The following is a 12,273-nucleotide window of genomic DNA, read 5'->3' on the forward strand; positions in this document are numbered from 1 at the left end:
TTGTTTAATTTGTAATCCCAAGAAGAAATTTTGTTCTCCATTCATGCTCATCTAAACGTCACTAGTCATTAGATCTGATTTTTTTTCCAAAGTAAATCATTTGTTCAACCAACTACTATGTCATCAACATAGATTTGTACAACTAACATGTGGCACTCACACTCTTCATAATTATGGTTGTATTCAAGTCCCCTAGAGAACCCATTACAATCTATCATACAATGCTCTAAGGGCTTGTTTTAACCCATACAAGGCATTTTTGATCTTGTATACATGATTGAGTTATGAACCATCTTCAAAACCTTGGATTGGGTAACATAGACTTCTTCTTTTAAAAAACCCGTTAAAATATATTGATTTTACATCCATTTGAAATAGGGTAAAATTCTTGAAACAAGCAAATACTAGGAGGATCTTAATTATTTCCAACCTAGTGGAGTAAAAGTCTTATCATAGTATATTCCTCCCCCTTGAGAGTATCTTGAAGCAACTAGTGTACCTTTTTTCTAACAGCATTTCCCTTTTAATCTAATTTGTTTGTAAATATCCATTTGGTGCCAATTATTTCTTAAGCCTCAAGTAGAATAACTAACTCCCATACATAGCTCCTCATATATTGGTTTAACTCCTCTTGGATTGCTTCAATCCAATTGACGTCTTTAAGAACTTTTTAAAATGTTTTGTGTTGAGTGTTGGATAAAAAGGCTTCTTCCATTGCACCTTGCAACTGGTGCATTTCTTTGACATCTTATAAATGTTTCTCTATTCTTTTCTCTTTTGGACGAGTACTTTTGTATTTCCAAGCTTTAGTAAGATTATCTATCCTACTAGATGGTTTAGGTTGGTCATGTGTATCCTCTTCTACTTGTTTACCTCTATCTAGGTTAATTTCTTTAAGCTTTTTTTGAAATCATGGATTTCTTCTTCATTGGCATCCCTATTTTCTTGGATGGTACAAGGCTTCCTAGAATCACTTTTATCAAATTTCATAGAGTAGCTCATGAAAATTCCTTCATCTAATTTTGAATATCATTTACCCAAGTGGTTCTTTGTGTTTATGATGTAACACCTATACCCATATGCATTAAAAATATGGTAATGTTTGATAGAAGATATAATCAAGCATGAGTGTCATTGATGTAATAAGCCTATGATTTTTTATCTTTTATTCACACCTTTTGGGGTGAATAATATGATTGTAATTATTGTATTTTTTATATTTATAAATAAAACTTAAGGGAGAGAATTTGGGATTACTCTCTCACAACCCTAATCCTCACTCTCTTTCCCAACATGCCTACTCTCCTCATCTAACCAAATCTTCTTTCTCTCCTTCTCTCCTGAGACTTCAAAAGGCAAGAAGACAATATCCGAAGAAGAGTTTGACTTATTTCAAAGGTTGAAAAATATGATGGTACGTATTTCCAACAAGCCATCTCCTACTATTGTAGCTACTTCTATCACAGGTATGGTCTCTGCTACTTCGCCTTCCTCATCCTGGATTATTGATTCTGAGGCCTCCGAGCATTTGACAGACAATAGTAATCTTTTGAGTTTTATTTCTCTTTGTATGACGAATAAGTTTATTTCTATAGCATATGGATCCCAAACCAAAATAACGGGGTGAGGTCCACATTTGCTACACCTACACTTCACTTGAAAAATGTTCTTGGTGTTCCCCAATATCTTTTAAAACTTCTGTCAATCAGTCAATTAAAAAAATTAGTTGTTCCATTAATTTTTCTCCAATTTCTTGTGTTTTTCAAGATATGCACACGAAACAGGTGATTGGTAGAGGTCATAAACAAGGGGGTCTTTACTATCTTAATTTGCTTGCAGTCATAGCCACATCTAGTTCTCAACACAAGACTCTTCAATGGCACAGTTGATTAGGCCATCTATCTTTATAGTCCCTTAAGCATATATTCCCTTCTTTACATTCTATTCCTAGTTTGAATTGTAAAGTTTGTCAACTGAGTAAGCACCAATAGAGTACTTACTCCCCTCTAGGTGAAACCAAAAGTGTTACTCTTTCATTAGTTCACACTGATGTGTGGTGACCCTTAAACATTTCTAATGTTTCTCAATCCAAGTACTTTATTACTTTTGTTGATGATTTTACTCGGGTTATGTTAGATTTAATATCCCATTTAGTGAGTAATAAATGAACTAGATTAAGGTGAAAAGAGTAGCAAGAATGAGAGTGAAAGAAGAGGTAATTGGGTGAGAAGAAAAGAAGAAGAGAGATATACTAGGAGAGAGAGAGAGATAGAGAGAGAGTGACAGGAGGGAAGGAGGATTAGGTTTAGGTGACGTGCCTAATCCTCCCCCTCAATGTATATAATGAGAAGAGCTACAATTAACATCATTACCCTTCACCCGAAGTAGGGAGAGAAATGGACAAAACACAAAGGAAAATTACATAATGCCACTATATTACAATTTTATCTTCTAACACACCACTTCAAGCTGCGATAGATAAAATATCATAGATAACCTGCTTGCCGTATATAGTTGTTTGAATCTTGGATGTGACTGGTTTCGTAAGAATATCTGCCACCTATCCTTGAGAGGACACGTGTCTAAAAGATAAGATATCAGTCTAAAATTTCTCCTATATAAAGTGATAATCTACCTTAATGTATTTAGTTCGTGGAAGACCGAATTTGAAGCCATATGAATGGATGCCCGGTTGTCACAATGTAATTCCATAGAAGCTCCTTTATAGAAACCCAATTCAATAAGAAGGGATTTGATCCATCAAAACTCACTAACTGTATGGGCCATAACTCTATACTCTGCTTCTGCAGTAGATTTCGCAACAACATTCTACTTTTTACTTCTCCATGTAACCAGGTTTCCTCCAACTAAAGTATAATACCCAGAAGTGGACTTCCTATCATTAGGTGATCCAACCCAGTCTGCATCCGCAAAATCTTCTATGTTGAAGTGGTTGTTCTTTTGATAGAGAAGTCCCTTCTCCGGTGCTCTTTTTAAATATCTGAATATCCTCTTCAGAGCTTGCCAATTGGTAAGTTGTGGTATGTGTATATACTGACTCACCACACTTACTATATACAATATATCATGTTTGGTCACTGTGAGGTAAAAAAGCTTTCCCACAAGCCTATGATATTTATATATATCAACATCTTCTCCAAAGCTTGCACATAGCTTTATGTTGACATCCATATGAGTATCCGCAGGTCGACATCCCATAATCCATATGTCCTTAAGTAGATCCAGAACATACTTCTTTTGAGATAATACAATCTCATACTTTGACTGGTAGACCTCAATACCTAGAAAATATTTTAGAAGTCCAAGATCCTTCGTTTTAAATTCTTTGCATATCTTCTTTTTGACCTCTTTTATATTGTCTGCCTTACTGCTAGTTAAGACAATATTAACCATATTAACTGCTAGTAATACTCTTCCCTTTATGTTATTCTTAACAAAGATAAAGTGATCTATTGAGCATCAACTGACTCAAAAACACACCATTGCTTGGCTAAATTTGTTAAACTAAGCCCGATGAAACTGTTTGAGCCTATATAAAGACTTCCTCAATCTGCATACTGACTCCCCCTCAACCACAAAACCAGGTGATTAATTCATATATATATCTTCTTTAATATCCTCATTCAAGAATGCATTCTTCACATCCGATTGATATACCAGCCAAAAGGAATTAGAAGCATGTGATAATAAAATGTATATTGAGCTTAATTTAGCCATCGAGGAGAAAGTCTCCTCATAATCGACTCCATAGCATTGAGTACCTCTATTTGCAACTAGTTGAGCCTTGAGTTGAGCAATAGAACCATCCAAATTGTGCTTGATAGTGAAAACCCATGTACAACCCAATGGTTTCTTGCCGGGAGGAAGTGGAACTAGGGCCCAAGTCTGATTTTCTTACAATGAATTAATTTCTTCTTCCATTGCCTCCTTCTATACTAGAGACCTCAGAGCCTCTTGATATGACTTTGGAACATAGATAGAAATATATGCAAGAAATTTACAACATGAAGAAAATAAATGATGGTCAGAAACAAAATTGGATATAGTGAAAATTGGAGGACGTAATGCAAATCTTGAGCTCCTTCAACAGAGATATGAACCTAGTATCAAATTGTGGACCAAATACAATGGTGGGGGGAGGGAGGTGGACTTACTTTGGAGGGATCCATTAACTCCACATGTATAGTATTGGTTGATGATTCAGGCTACTAAAATAGATTTGCATCAAGTGGCACGAACAAGCTTAAAGCTTGCATGAATACATAAAAGTCCTAGAAGAACATCTTTTAAAAAATAAAATAATATATAGTTTTCTTTCCTTTTTTTCCCCTCTTTGATGGAGACAAAATGCCCTAATAAGAGACTTATTGGATTTGCTAGAGATGGAAAAGAAAAAGGATTGGCTATTTTAGGAATAGAATAGACGATCCCCCTCCTACCACCTCCTCCGTACTTGTTTTGATTCCGTCTGTCCTCCCTCTGAGTCCCTGGTACGTAGGGGTGGCATCGAGCCGAGCCGAGCCCGAACCTGCCTATGTTCGAGTGGAGCTTGATTTAAATATGTCGCGCCGAGCTTCGAGCCGAGTCTCGTCTCGAGCCTAAAATTGTTATCGAGCTCGAGCCCAACGAGTTCAAGCCGAGCTTTGAGCCGAGCTCGAGCCTCAACATACATTTCAAACTTTTCAAAAAATATATATCGAATAAAATGTATATAAAATTATGCATACATTTTATATAAAATTGGGCATGACCTCTGCATAAAATTGGGCATAACTTATATATATAATATGTGTATAAGATTGGACATAACCTCTACTTAAAATTGAGCATAATCTATATATATAATACTTGTATAAAATTCGGCATGACTTTTACTTAAAATTGGGCATAATCAATATACATAATACCTGCATAAATACTCCATAAACACTCCATAAAATTGTTTATACATTCCATAAACACTTCATGAAATTGTTTATACACTCCATAAAATAATCTAAACACTCCATACACTGCATAACATTATAAATAAATTCCATACAATAATCAAACACAACAAAATTAAATAAAATATCACTATCAATTTACAATCACCCAAATAAAAACTATAAATTCTTTAAATAAAATCATATTACTATTACATACTTACTAGAAAATTACAAGAAATATTTTAAATTTTTCTTAGGAAAATTAAAAGGACCTCTTATTGCCTTTTCTAAGGAAATAAATAAAAAATAATAATTAATCTAATATATTATTATACTTATCGATAAAATTTTAATCACATAAAATGTCAAACACAAAATTACTATGAAAATTGCCTCATGCTCAAAGTATTATATCATCAACTGTCAAATACTTATTCAAAAATTTTCTATATGGTTTTCTTAACCATCTTGGCAAGAAAATCTTACTTGAAAAATTATAGGATTTTTTAAAAAGAATTTATAATTAGAAAAATATTTTGAAAAAATACGAGGCACTAATGGTCCCTATATTTCTATTAAAAATGTTTTTTCAATATTTATTGAAAAAACTAGTCTCTGGAAATGTATTTCTACTAAAATATCTTTTCAATTTATTTAAGAGCCATGAGGAAGGGACAAAGAGTTTTTTTTTTCCTTGTTTATGATCTCGCACGTAGGGGTGGCTTTGAATAAATTATATATAAAATTATGCATACATTTTTAAAAAATATAATGATAGGGGAGGTTCAGGATTGAATTTCAATAATGGATTAAAATGCACCAATATTAATATTTTTTACTCCAATTGTTGTCTAGCTTGTTTTGTAATTTTTGAATTTGGCCATAATTTATTATGGCCTCCTTAGTGCCCCTAGATAAAAATTTATATTCTAGGAAAAACTAAAAATATTTTTCCTATGATACATACTCCCAAAAAAACCTTTAAATAAAATCTTATTACTATTAGTGACTTATTAGAAAATTATAGGAAATATTTTAAAATTTTCTTAGGAAAGTTAAATGGACCTTTTATTGTCTCTTCTAGGGAAATAAATAAAAATTAATAATCAATCTAATATATTATTATACTTATCGATAGATTTTTAATTAAATAAAATATCAAACACAAAATTGCAATGAAAATTATTTCATGCTAAAAGTATTACAGCATCAACTGTTAAATACTTATTCAAAAATTTTCTATGCAGTTTTCTACCCCATCTTGGTACAAAAAATCTTACTTTGAAAATTATATGATTTTTAATAAAAAATTTCAATTAGAAAAGTGTTTAAAAAAACATGAGACACTAATATTTTATAGAAAATTATTTCTATAAAATTTTTTTTAATTTTTTCCAGAGGAAAAAGTTTTTTTTTTTATTTTATGATCTCGCACGTGCGAAATCGCACGTGCGAGATCATCTTCTCGCGAGGAAGGGGGAGATTATTTCTCCCCTGTTCTGGTTTTCTGCCGAGACGACCCCGAGGGAAGGGGCTTACGGTGCTGGGGAGGATTTATCGTCGGAGATGACGGCCACGACGGAGTCGGCGGCGACGGAAATAGAGGCAACGGCGAGGAGAGGAAGAAATCAAACGGACGGACACAGAGGCGGCCGGCGAGCAGCTGCGACGACGGTATAGACGCCGGAGAACAGCTACGACGGCGGTAGAAGCGGCGACAACAACCGATGGGAGGGGTCGGCAGTGACGAGGGGGGAGGAAAAAATTTTCCCCCCCTCGCTCTCGCTCCCGCTCCCGCTCCCCCGCTCGCTCGCGATCCCGTACTGATTCATGCCGATCCGACTCATTTCGAGCCGGCTCGCGAGCCAACGAACCGAACCTAGCTTCGGTCGAGCTCGGCTCGTTAAGGTAAACGAGCCGATTTTGGTGTTCGAGCTCGGCTCGAGCTCGAAAAATGACGAATCGAACCGAGCCGATACCGAGTCTAACCGAGCCGGCTCGCGAACCGGCTCGGCTCGAAGCCACCCCTGTGGTACGGTTTTGACAGTTTTCCTCTGAATCAGCCTCATAAACCTGGAAAAAAGCTGGTACGATTACTAGAGTTTGTGGTAGCGAGAGTAATACGGAAGTCGTACACCCCCAACTATTGGATCCGATTCATGTGGAGTAGCCTCCTTGTATCGTCTCTAATCCTTTTCGTGACTTTCTTACCGATTTCTCATCGAAATCAGACGGTCGCGATTTGTGAGTGAGAAAGAGAAATCCAATCAAAGTGTAATGAATATAAGCCTTCTTTATTACTTGTTATCTGTAAATTTTATTTAACAGGACAAGAGTTTAAAGAGCCAGCGTTAAAGGGGCCTGCCGTGGCAGGAGGAGACAGAGGTAGTTAACGGTGTTGGGAGACGGCGTTTGCTGAAGAAGTAACGGAAGAAAGGGTAGGGTTGGTGCGAGCCGCCTTTATTACCAATGCTGAGACTCATGATGCCTCGACGTATCCCTTTCACTCTGCAGCTTGCTCGCCTTCTCTCGCTTTCGCAATCGTCCTTTCCTCGCCGATTGCCCTTCTCTTCCTCGCCACTCTCCACGTAATAGTTCAACCATCCTTTGACCCAAACTCTTTAACTTATTTACATGTCCTAACCAAACCTTTGAGCTTGAATTAATTAATATTATATTAAAATAGTATTTTTTAAATTATAGTCATCTAAGGATACACTTTTTTAAATACTAAAATTAAATAAAAAATTTAATTAATTAAAAATTAAATATATATAAAAATTAAATGATAAGTTAATGATTTCTTTAAATTTAAATTATTTGGTAAAATAATTAAAATTTTATAAACAAATAATGATGAGCAAACATTTACTTTCCAATTTAATTAATTAAAACTTATATAATAGCATAAGTATAATTTCTAAATACTCATAAAATAAATATAACTACGTTTTAATAATTTAAAGAAAATAAAATTATTAAAATACGTAATTTTATAACAAATGCATATTCATATATAAATTAAAATTACATGATAAAATAATTTTTTAAAAATACGTATAATAAAATAATAATAATTTATATGATAAATCATATTATTGATTCTAAGAATAAACAGTATTTAAAATATTAAATAAATATTTATTTTTATTAACTTAAAAAATTAAATACTGTTTAAAATTTGATTGAGTAATTCATATAATCATTATATTATTTTCAAAAATAAATAAAATATTATTTTTAATAAGAATATTTATAAATACAATTAATAATAAAAATTAAAGAATATAAGATAAAAATATTTAAAAAATATATTTTTGTAATAATTAAGTTAAATTTTAATTAAAAAAGTAAATATGTAAGTGTAGGCATGGAAATTTAATCATTGAAATTATAACACCGATCAATGATATAGATCGTCAAATATTGATCAACGAACAATATTGAAATAACCTGATTGCAAGTTGACCGATGGTTGAAATCAAAACTCTCAAATCATGGAGGTTTTATCAAACAGTAGGTCAATTGTCAAAATTAGAGCTTCAACCAAAATTCGGATTCACAATTGAAATCAAAGCCCAATTGACGATCAAGATGAAGTGGATTGTAATAGTAACACTAACAAAATCAAACTAGAAAAGTGTTAAAAGGCACTCACATGAGTAGGGTGGCATTATGGCAAATAGGACAACTCTCCAATAAGAGGTGATATAACTTTTTAATTATACAAGCAGGTGTATGCTCTATTATATCTTTTTTCTCTTAAAAGGTGTTACCTTAAGGGTATTATTGGTATTATAATCTTTACACTTCAACTATAAACAGAGGCATCTGGGGGCATGGGATAGAGCATTCAGCTCTAGCCTCTCTTCTCTCATTTTCTCTCTTATTTAGTTTTTCTCCTTATTATTCCTCTCTCCCACGAGTTAGTGTTCATCCTTTCTCTTCTTTCCTCTCTTTTCTTTTGTTTTTCTCCTTCTTCTCCTATCTCTTTGTAAACATTGTGAGAATGCCCTAGAAATCAGCATGGTATCAAAGGGGGATAGGTTTCTCTTTGTAAACATTGTGAGAATGCCCTAGAAATAAACATGGTATCAAAGGGGGATAGGTTTTTGATATGGAAACGAGAGGAAGATGAAGAAGAATAAGAAGAAAAAAAGGAATTTTTTATTTTTCCCTTTAGTTTTCTTCTTTCTCAATTTGTGTTTTTCATTAGTTTTTTCACTATTTTACCACAATTTTCATGTATCAAATTATATATTTTCATATAGATCTTTTAGTTTAGTTTTCAATTCAAAAAGAACATTTTTAATCAAAGTTTTATATAAAGATAAATTGACATCTGAAGCAACAAAGTGTTAGCCTAGGTGGCTTCTCAAAAGGGTAGTGGGGATTTGAGTTGAGATATTGCAAATTAAAATTTTAGTGCTCAAATGAAAAATTAAAACAAGAATGAAATAAGCTTGTATATATCACAAGATTTGAACACAAAGATGTATTGTTATTGATGTTCCTCTTTGGTATTCACCATCCAAGAACCCTTGCTCAGGAAATTCCACCAATAAGCTCTATTAGTTGGAAGTTACATAAAAGAGATTTCAAGTTTCTTTCAAGCCACATGTATGGTCAAAACACAAATTTACTAATTTGGGCTAGATTCTAGTTCTAGCAAGCTCTCATATCTAGACTCTAGGTTCTAGATCAACCCATGGAATAAAAAGTGAAAAAAAAGTTTACACTCATTGATATAATGGAGGGATAGCCATCTCCTTGAGATATCCAAACGTCCAACCTTTGATGCACAAGAGAGATGATTCTAGAGCTTTAACTATCGTGATGCAAGGAGAAATTTTGAGAGAGATGAGAATTTTTCAAGATTCTAGCACTAAATCTCTCAAAAGTGGATTTTTAAAGAATTTGAAGTGGAAATGGCTTTTTACTAATAAATGTCCAATGAGTGCTCTAATGCACATTTGGTGAGGTATTTATAAGTTTTCCAACAAACTAGCCATTAAGGAGTCATTTGCAAAAGTTGACAAACCCATTGATCGATCAATAAAAAGGTATGATTGATTAGTCGTGTGTAACACTATATTTTTTATAAGTCCTTAGGCTTATTGATCGATCAATGCATTTTTAAGCCTTCGAAAGATTAAGTTGATTGATCAATCCAACATAATTGATTAGTGTGATTAGTGTTGATTTTTACGACTCCATATGTTGCACTCTTCAGTAAAGGAGAGAAAGAGGAAGCAGAAGAGGAAGGGAGGAGAAGAAGAGAGAGAAGAGAAAAGGGACATCCACGAGAAGAAGAGTGGAATGTGAGCACATTGAGGAGAGAATGAGGGGAGAATTAGAGGTGTGGACTTGTGTCCTAACCTACCCCCTTAAGTTGTATTTATTATTGAATTCAGGACCCTATGATTGAAACCTCGAGCAAGATGAGAGAGGGAGAAGAAAAAGAGAAGAGAGAGAGAGAGAGAGAGAGAGAGCTCGGGTAGAAAGGAGAGAAGAGAAAAAAGAGAAAAATACTTTGGGCTAGAGAGAGATTCTTCCCTGAGTTGAGAAGTGGGGAGCTTGATTGAACCCTTCAACCAAGACCCCTATTTATACTATTTCCATTACATATTTAGGAAAAATTCAGAGATAAGTTAGGATCCCTAATATCCCTAATTATATCAATCATGATTATCCAAATCTACATATATCGGTTGATAAGGGCTGAGAAAGTTTCCACTCCTGCATTAGCCCTCTAAATCTAACTAAGAACTCATGCACATTGTCTCCTTGTTTTGTAGTAAACATGTTTTGAAACACATCATATAGTTTTTGTAAACTTTTGGTGCTAGAATACAACTTAGAACAAACATCCTGTATCTGTCTTGTAGTTGTAAGGTGGACAACATTGTTAGCCACATGTTCCTTCATGCTGTTAATGAGCCAACTAATGACAAATGTCTCATTTTTAAACCATTTGATATAGGAACTATTTTCTTTATCTATGGGTGGAGCTGGTTTAGACAAATGTCTTAAGAGATCTCTAGTGATAAGGAATCTCTTAACTGACTGTGCCCAAATCAAGTAATTTGATAACCCTCTCAAGGGTATTGTGGTAATGTTTAGAAACTCAATTTTACCACTCATATTCAAATAATCTTCACTCATCTCTAATAAATATTCAATGCACTATATCAAGCAACCAATAATAGAGGAGAGGAAACCAAGCAAGCCAAACAGAGTCAATCACTAGATCAAACCAAAACAAGCCTTAACCATGCACCTAATATCTGACCTTTTAACTCCACGTGCTAATCCAAATCATGTAAAAATTGATTCTAAATCCTCCACAATAAAAAAAATTTATAAAGGCAAGTGAAATCTCAAGAGATTTCGGACAGCTTAGAGAATCTTCTTAAAGAAGGAATTCCTTCTATGTCACTTGTGCCAACTAGCAAAATAATATCACAATCTTGGACTTGCCTTTTTCCCTAATTGATTTAGGAACGAATTTACAGAGAATAATCCAGCCAATCACAACATTATAATATCAAAATCTTCAAGTATGCTAGCTCTATGAAAGAAGGAAACACGTCCAATGGAAGATAAAAAAATCATGCAAAATACCAACACCTTTTCAACAAAAAATTCCTCCTCTCAGTAATTAAAAAAAAACAGCCTTCACCGAGCCTTTTTTTAGAGTAATTATGCAAATATCAACATAGGCCAATCTTGAACAAATTTAATCATGCTTTGATCATGATAATCCTCTTATGCAAAAAGAAGACGAGAAAATTGTATGCAACATATTTTTTTCTATGAGAGAAAAATTGAAACATATGCTTAAATCCAACACATGCTCAAACCGAGCATTTAACATTCTCTTGAACGATTTAAATTAAACAGAGCATAAGAGATCTTACATTAGATAGAATGCTTATCTTTTATCCATATAAGGATCAACCAGCAAGCTTCATACTGAGATCAAAACACTATCAAAAATATCTCATGAAAGGTAGAAAAAAAAACTTACCTTGCTTGCTTGCAAATCTTTTGCTTCACCAACAAGAACACATGAAGTTTGATAAAACTCACTGAATTACCACCTTAATGTCGAGGTCTAAACTCATGTTTTGATACCATGTTGGATTTAGGATTCCATGATAAAGTCCTCGACCAAAGTGGTGAGAGAGGAGAGGAAGAAGAAGAGGAGAAGAAATGAGAGAAAGAAAGAAGAAAAGAGGAAAAAGAGAGAAGGCTAGAGAGAGATGGAGCTCAAGAGACGTTGGGAGAAGGGAGAAAGTCTAGGAACGAATTTGAGAAAAGA

General features: G+C 33.8%; 1 protein-coding gene across 1 annotated transcript; it reads right to left on the bottom strand.

The window, feature by feature from the left end:
* Positions 1 to 2,464: 2,464 nt before the first annotated feature.
* On the bottom strand, positions 2,465 to 3,414 carry LOC137959582 (uncharacterized mitochondrial protein AtMg00810-like). The gene is made up of 3 exons (XM_068806942.1): positions 2,841 to 3,414; positions 2,662 to 2,720; positions 2,465 to 2,560 (listed from the first exon to the last, which is right to left on the bottom strand). Exons 1-3 carry the CDS (start codon positions 3,412 to 3,414, stop codon positions 2,465 to 2,467), a joined length of 729 nt encoding a protein of 242 aa, XP_068663043.1.
* Between the last annotated feature and the right edge of the window lie 8,859 nt (positions 3,415 to 12,273).

This window comes from Aristolochia californica, unplaced genomic scaffold (genome assembly GCF_029961685.1).
Source record: "Aristolochia californica isolate CCGP_79_NKW_82.1479 unplaced genomic scaffold, dmAriCali1.0.hap1 SCAF_3, whole genome shotgun sequence".
Taxonomy (NCBI): Eukaryota; Viridiplantae; Streptophyta; class Magnoliopsida; order Piperales; family Aristolochiaceae; genus Aristolochia; species Aristolochia californica.